The following is an 8,165-nucleotide window of genomic DNA, read 5'->3' as shown; positions in this document are numbered from 1 at the left end:
TCGAGTTGCCAAACGTCAGCCTTGAAACCTTAATGACTTGGAGGAGATCTGCAAAGAGGAGTGGGACAAAATCCCTCCTGAGATGTGTGCAAACCTGGTGGCCAACTACAAGAAATGTCTGACCTCTGTCATTGCCAACAAGGGTTTTGCCACCAAGTACTAAGTCATGTTTTACAGAGGGGTCAAATACTTATTTACCTCATTAAAATGCAAATCCTTTCATAACATTTTGACATGTGTTTTTCTGGATTTTTTTGTTGTTATTCTGTCTCTCACTGTTCAAATAAACCTAGTATTAAAATTATAGACTGATCATTTCTTTGTAAGTGGGCAAACGTACAAAATCAGCAGGGGATCAAAGACTTTTTTCCCTCAATATGTTGGGAGTGTTTATCACACAGAACTCTCTCATGGCCTTGGTTAGTTATTCCAGAAGCCTTCTTATTTATATTTTTCTAATAACAAGTGGATCTGAACATTTAAAGGAAGACGTAGCATCTTGGTGCTGGGGAGGCTGCAGCTAAATGTGTCTTGGTCCCGATCAACACAGGGTCCTCCTCCTATGACCTTCGCTGGCACTGTAAATAATTGATATCCATTCAGACAGATATGCAGAACGGAAACCCAATACAGGCAAGCAGCTGCAGGCGCTACTACTTGAATGTTACTGCAACATTGAATTATCAACGCTTCGATTTATGTTTATTGACATTTTTCATGAACCCTTTTGTCAAATCAAAAATGTGTGTAAATTGGGTATTTGTATCATTGTAAATCTTACAGCAGTAAGGAAAATCCTTATTCATCGTTCTCTGTATGTTTGTGGCGGTGTTGATATTTTGGAGTATTTAATGTGTACAAATATAATATCTTACCTGGTTTTCTGGTGATATGAAAGATTGTCCTTTGTCACTTTAAAATATTCCAGCCTGTTTCTTCCCTCTTGCCGTTGTCCTCGTAGCCAATGAACTCATCAGTAAAACAGTGTTAGCATACAGTAACAGTACCTTTCTCTCACCTTTCACACTATTATTTTATTCCTCTCCTCCTCCTGCTCTCTCTATCTCTCATCTGGTGCAGGTCAGTCATCCCTGATTCTGTTGCGCAACCATCCTCCTACCTCAGTTTGTCTTTATCCTCATCTCTCCCTCCCTATTCCTCTATTGTTGTCCTCTCAATCATTAGTGCTGAGCTAGTCAACTGAAGGTCCCACTGGTACACACACGTTTACTCGCTCGCACGCAAGCACTTAAACTTATAGATTTCAACAAATACTTGGAAATATTGAATGGTGTGCTAGCAGCAGCAAAGACAGACACAGTGACAGCACACAACATTAAATAACCTTACAAGGTTTATTGAATGCAAAATTATACATTTAAAAAAAGTGAATACTGAATAATACTTCAGAGATTATAAAGTTCAATGTTACTTCATAGCATTCACCCCTTTCCCATGGCCTTGAATCTGCTGAAGGTTCATTGTTTCATCATACTACAAATACACACGATTATTGGAAGTACCACATATAATAATTGCTAGTTAAGACACATGAGGTAATAAGGCCAGGAGTTTTTCCTGATCATGTGACTTGAAGAGGAAAGACTCTGGGCCAGTAACTTGAGCCTGGTGTTTGTCCCTGGTCAGGTCACATGGTCAGGAAAATCTCCTGGCCTTATTACCTCTTGTGTCTTAACTAGCAATTATTATATGTGGTACTTCCAATAATCGTGTGTATTTATAGTATGATGAAACAATGAACTGTGATGGCAGGACAACGGCAAGAGGGAAGAAACAGGCTGGTATATTTTAAAGTGACAAATGACAATCTTTCATATCACCAGAAAACCAGGTAAGATATTATATCTATTTTTAATATCTCAAAAGTACACTTTTTGGTTTTGCTTAATTTTAGAAACACGATTTGGAAACATATATATTTCAAGCATCACATTCCCAGAGTGGGCTCTCTACCACTTTGAAGAAATTATGTTATATACTGAACAAAAATATAAACGCAATATGCAACAATTTCAATTATTTTACTGAGTTACTGTTCATATAAGGAAATCAGTCAATTTAAATAAATGTACTAGGCCCTAATCTATGGATTTCACATGGGAGGGCATAGGTCCACCCACTTGGGAGCCAGGCCCAGCCAATCAGAATACATTTTCCCCCACATAAGGGCTTTATTACAGACAGAAATACTCCTCAGCAATCCCACCCTCAGACAATCCCGCAGGTAAAGAAGCTAGATGTTGAGGTCCTAGAGAAATGAACATTCAATTCCCTGGCAACAGCTCTAGTGGACATTCCTGCAATCCCTCAAAACTTGAGACATCTGTGGCATTGTGTTGTGTGACAAAACTGCACATTTTAGGGTGGCCTTTTATTGTTCCCAGCACAAGGTTCACCTGTGTAATGTTCATGCTGTTTAATCAGCTTCTTGATATGCCACACCTGTCAGGTGGATGGATTATATTGGCAAAGGATAAACTCTCACTAACAGGGTTGTCAACAAATTTGTACACAGCATTTTAGATAATTAAGCTTTTTGTGAGTATGGAACATTTCTGGGATCTTTTATTTCAGCTCATGAAACATGGGACCAACCATTTACATGCTGCATTTATATTATTGTTCAGTATACAAAGAAATGGACGTTATAGGTAATTAACCAATCACAGCCCTACTGTAGGATTGCACATTCAGAAAATCACCAGCAGAAGGAGTTCCCTTTGAATCATAACTTTAAAAGTAACAGAGAGCCCACTCTGGAAATGTGATGTACTAGTAAAGTATATTGTTTAAAACAATATGTCTAAAACTTAACAAAATCAAAAAGGGTACTTTTGAGATAATATTAATAGTTTTAATCTTGAATAAATTAATGTGTAAAATTGTATTTCAGAAAGTAATGATAGTCCATATTTTAGAGCTATTAGGGGTATAATGACACCAAGGTGTTGTCATGCATAGGATTAAAAAGGGCCTAAAATTGCCACTTCCATCATGATAAATAAAATACCTGATTTGTGTTACAAATGTAAAAAGCACATCAAACATCCTTAATCCCAATGAAGTTTCTATGTGAGAATTACCAGAACAATCTGAGAAACACAAAATATTTTCGGACTATGCTGGCATGGAGTCAATCGACCAATTGCAGCTTTGTAGTTTCCTATGCTGGTGGTAGTTATAGTTATGGCTGGAAACCAGGTATATCATAAAATACATAATGGCAATACCCACAGGCTTATTGGCACTATGCGGACAATTCCCTTACATCAACAACTACATGAGGCTCATATTATACATAATAGAGGATAATTACCAACAAAGAAACTTCTCTACCAAATTGTTACAGGACAGTTCCCTTTAGCCTGAATATGCAGCTCCTTAGCTTGTTTTATACAGGCTATAAGTGGACAATTCCTTTAAATCAGTAAGTCAAGGATATTGCAATGTTTACACAATAAAACTTATGCAAAAGCGGTATCCCTCATATATGTAAATGATATAACTCATTGAATGTTGGGTTACACTATGGCTGTGAAGGTTCTCCATCTGACACCCCCAAGATAAATAGGACTTTCTTACCACAGGCAAAACACTAGGAGTCAGATATTACTAGAGATGTTTCAAACAACATCACAAATGGCTTAAAACCCTCTTTCTGATATTAAATATTTTTGTTTAAGTGCATGCGTAAGTCAAAAAAGGTCCTAATACAGTACTCTGTCCACTAATGATGATGAAGATTATGCTGGTCAAGATCAGGTGGGGATGATGAAGAGAAAGTTATCCATACCCTGTCTGTGAAATATGAATTGTATTATGACGCCGGTCCAAGATGCTGCTCATCAGTTGCTCATAATCAACATTTCTCCTTTACAAATCTCCTTTACGGCAATACTTCTGACAGTCTCATAGTGGCATATCTGGGCCAAAATCCCTTTATCCACTATTGGTCACAATGACTTCCTGTCCTGGTACCCTGTCCATGGCAGTGGTGATGTCACATCCTGTGCACCTGTGGGTCAACATTATGTCAGATCCTGTACATCCAGGAGCATGGCATCCTGTTTGGTCCTCAGCTGGTCCCTTATCAACAGGTGACCCACCAACTCAGAGCTCAGGTCTACAAGAATAGAATAGAATATTACTAGTATTACCACTATTGTCACATGCAAAGCACAACAACAAGGCACAAATACATAGAGCCAAAAATGCACAAACTGTACAGCAAGCAGTCACATGCCAGTGCACTTACTAACAAGTTATTACCATGTAATAACCACTTTTTTCCATGTAATGACCAAGATTTCCATGTAATGACCGACTACTGACCGTGTATGTCGTGGTTGAGTGAGGTCCTGAGGGAGCTGAGCTGTTGTATTGAGCAGATCTGCAGGTCACAGCATTCCAGATGCTTCCTCTTAGTGATCACACAGGCGAGGTGCTGAGACACACACACAGGAATTATTCACATACCAATCTTCACCTCTCTCTCAGACAATGCTCAGTGTTTTCCTCTATCTCCACAGTCCACACTTACAGTCTCCCTTCTCCATCCTTCTTACCTCCTCTTTCTGTTCAGCGAGCAGCTTGTTTTTAAGTGCACTCAGTGCAGCCCTCACCTCCAGCTTCAGGCCAGAGGGATGGTAACCATGGCTACCTGCCTCTTTAGAACCCTGACAGTAAACAGGAAAAACAAAATGGCATGAGTATGGATGCTAGGGTTGGGGTCAATTCCATTTAAATTCCAGTCAATTCAGAAAGTAAACCAAATTCCAATTCCAAATTTTCATCATTGAAAAGCATTGAAGGGAGTTGGAATTGGAATTTCAGTGTACTTCCTGAATTGACTGGAATTTAAATGGAATTGACCCCAACCGTGATGGATGAATGAATGATACATCGGTGTAGAACAGAGTTCTTCACACCTCGTCCTAGAGTGCCGCAATGTCTGCAGGTTTTTGTCCCAGTCTTGAGCTAGACTATAATACAGGAGGGAATCGCTCACCTCTTTGCCAGCCCCCTCCTCCTTATCATCATCCTCGCTCTCACTGTTGTTGGTGTAGCATAACTGTAGATTTCTGTGGTTGTGGAATCTGTAATAAGAAAAGGAAAAGGCAACAATTGCATGAACAGAAAGAACAGAAATTAGATGGTTTCAGAGAATACAGAATGAAGTTGATAATGAGATTTTTGACATTTGTTACCTAGATGAGAAAACAGTAACTCGACACCTTCCATAGTCCTCCTCCTCCCATTCCTCTCTCCTCCTCCGCCCACCCTGCCTCTCCTCCACCCAGCCCTCTGACACACTCCCCTGTTCCGACCCACTCGTACTCTGAAAGAGAGGAATAGAGGGAGGGATCAGGGATGGAGAGATGACATGGGAGGAGGGAACAGGTGGAGACGTGTGGTGGTGGGGTATTTGAGAGTGTAAGAGTGTCATTAAACCCATCTCTGCAGTCTTTTTCAAACAGACAAGTGCAGCTTTAATGCCAGGGGTTCACAGGGTGTTATTCCTATCATCTAATTAACAGGGGTTATTACTGTGATCTCGGGCTCCAGCTTTCAGCCTAATACCAGTAGATGACAGTCACATGTGTAAGGCAAAGAGAGAAGTAGGATGAAGTTACCCCTCGATTCTGATCTAAGGTCAATGTTGTGCTGTTCCCGCTAATTGTTAAGGTCTTGATTTGGGGCAGATAAGCTAATCTCAGATCTGTCATTAAGGGCAGAGCACAAAAACGTCTACTCCCTCTCTTTATGCCCTCTGACCTTTGCCCTCTCCCTCCTCTCCTCCTCCTGTTTCTCTAGCTCGGCGATACGCAGGCTCAGGTCCTCCCACTGCATGATGGGTAGGTCCTGGTCTTCATCCGAGGACCTTCCGCTCTGATGAAGTCGCCCCACCCCTTCCTCACAAGACAGCTCTGTATCATCACCTTCCTTCTCCTCTGCTGTCTCTTTCTCTGTATCTCCCTCCATCCTTCACCCTGTTGTTGTGGGCAGATGGCAGAGAAGGAAGAGGAAGAGGAAGAGGATTTGATTAATTTTAATTTGGGATAAAGTTACTCAGGTGGGTGGTCTCTGATATATATAAATAAATATATATATTTTTTAATCAAAAAGAAGCTGCCAAGATCATTGTACAATGTGCACAACCTTACTACAGGATTAAGCGGAGTGTATCAACAATAGGATACCAGGATAGCCTACTCAGGAGAAAAACACAAAGCATTCCTTAGAGAAGTTCGAAAAACACTGACTGAACTGTAGGCGAGACTAGTCTATTTCGTAATAGTGAATCTTTCCCATTATCTAAACTCGGAAGTATGCATGCACTAGCCATCACCGGAAAATTCCCAATCGGTTTTAAAAGGTTGCATTTTAAATACTTTTCAGACTCACTCTGTCTGACTGTAGAACGAGTGCGCTCAGATTTCTTGCCATGAACGTGCTGCCAGGAACGCGCGCACGACACGTTGAATACAAAGTATCTCTTCTCCTTTGATATAACGCACATGTATGCCACACACACCATTAAAGATTTGTTGTTTACAATTTGTATATTGAGGGGAGCTGGTGGCAAGCGGATACTTTGACTTACCTATTCCAGACCGTGTCCTATTCCCGACATCGAGGTCTTCTTCTCTTGTTTATGTCTTATATAATTAGATAACTTTCGGTTTCCCAGATCTCGGCGGTGTAGGCTATCGTTTTAATAACTCACAATAAGCTATTAACTTCTGATTTAACTCTTCCTTTAAGTTAAGAAAACACCCTGCCTGCCTTTCTACTGTACCCTTTCCCATTCCTCCCGCCCCCCTCTTTCCTCTGACCCGTTCCCACAGCTTTTTAACCTCTACCTTCTGCAGCCGGGAAAAGATACGCCCGCTTTTCCTACATCCAATGTGCCACTACATCCCTCCGTGCCTATCCCTTTTAAATAGCGATGCTTCGGATTCCTGGAAGTGTTGGAATTACATGCGATATCTATTTAAGACTAAAACAATCGGGTGTGGTCTGACTGGTTCTACATTTCGAATTAGAAACAATTGTAAAGGAGGGTTATAAAGGTTAAGAATGTACTCTTAAATAGTGTCCAATTTCAACATTTTGGGATATGACTATTCAAACCAGATGGGAAAACCCGGGAAAGAAGGTCACCCAGTACAGTGCCTTGCGAAAGTATTCGGCCCCCTTGAACTTTTCGACCTTTTGCCACATTTCAGGCTTCAAACATAAAAATATAAAACTGTATTTTTTTGTAAAGAATCAACAAGTGGGACACAATCATGAAGTGGAACGAAATTTATTGGATATTTCAAACTTTTTTAACAAATAAAAAACTGAAAAATTGGGCGTGCAAAATTATTCAGCCCCTTTACTTTCAGTGCAGCAAACTCTCTCCAGAAGTTCAGTGAGGATCTCTGAATGATCCAATGTTGACCTAAATGACTAATGATGATAAATAGAATCCACCTGTGTGTAATCAAGTCTCCGTATAAATGCACCTGCTCTGTGATAGTCTCAGAGGTCCGTTTAAAGCGCAGAGAGCATCATGAAGAACAAGGAACACACCAGGCAGGTCCGAGATACTGTTGTGGAGAAGTTTAAAGCCGGATTTGGATACAAAAAGATTTCCCAAGCTTTAAACATCCCAAGGAGCACTGTGCAAGCGATAATATTGAAATGGAAGGAGTATCAGACCACTGCAAATCTACGAAGACCCGGCCGTCCCTCTAAACTTTCAGCTCATACAAGGAGAAGACTGATCAGAGATGCAGCCAAGAGGCCCATGATCACTCTGGATGAACTGCAGAGATCTACAGCTGAGGTGGGAGACTCTGTCCATAGGACAACAATCAGTCGTATACTGCACAAATCTGGCCTTTATGGAAGAGTGGCAAGAAGAAAGCCATTTCTTAAAGATATCCATAAAAAGTGTCGTTTAAAGTTTGCCACTAGCCACCTGGGAGACACACCAAACATGTGGAAGAAGGTGCTCTGGTCAGATGAAACCAAAATCGAACTTTTTGGCAACAATGCAAAACATTATGTTTGGCGTAAAAGCAACACAGCTCATCACCCTGAACACACCATCCCCACTGTCAAACATGGTGGTGGCAGCATCATGGTTTGGGCCT

The 8,165-nt window shown here is 40.7% G+C and overlaps 1 protein-coding gene across 1 annotated transcript; it reads right to left on the bottom strand.

The window, feature by feature from the left end:
- Positions 1-2,570: 2,570 nt before the first annotated feature.
- On the bottom strand, positions 2,571-6,897 carry LOC115154394 (schwannomin-interacting protein 1-like). Its single transcript, XM_029700572.1, has 7 exons — positions 6,626-6,897; positions 5,797-6,011; positions 5,229-5,359; positions 5,030-5,117; positions 4,587-4,697; positions 4,354-4,465; positions 2,571-4,144 (listed from the first exon to the last, which is right to left on the bottom strand). The coding sequence occupies exons 2-7, from the start codon at positions 6,001-6,003 to the stop codon at positions 4,050-4,052; spliced, it is 744 nt and encodes a 247-aa protein (XP_029556432.1). The 5' UTR covers positions 6,004-6,011; positions 6,626-6,897; the 3' UTR covers positions 2,571-4,049.
- Positions 6,898-8,165: the final 1,268 nt, after the last annotated feature.

Source organism: Salmo trutta, chromosome 19 (genome assembly GCF_901001165.1).
Source record: "Salmo trutta chromosome 19, fSalTru1.1, whole genome shotgun sequence".
Lineage (NCBI taxonomy): Eukaryota > Metazoa > Chordata > Actinopteri > Salmoniformes > Salmonidae > Salmo > Salmo trutta.
Note: the sequence above shows the minus strand (reverse complement) of the source record. Positions and strands in the feature narration are given on the sequence as shown.

Bases quoted from the DNA above. Each gene is read 5' to 3' on its own strand.
- LOC115154394 (XM_029700572.1), bottom strand. From the start codon at position 6,003: ATGGAGGGAGATACAGAGAAAGAGACAGCAGAGGAGAAGGAAGGTGAT. The intron at 5,118-5,228 runs GTAACAAATGTC...TTCTTATTACAG, and splicing joins GTTACTGTTTTCTCATCTAG to ATTCCACAACCACAGAAATC. The intron at 4,145-4,353 runs GTCAGTAGTCGG...CTATTCTTGTAG, and splicing joins ACTCAACCACGACATACACG to ACCTGAGCTCTGAGTTGGTG.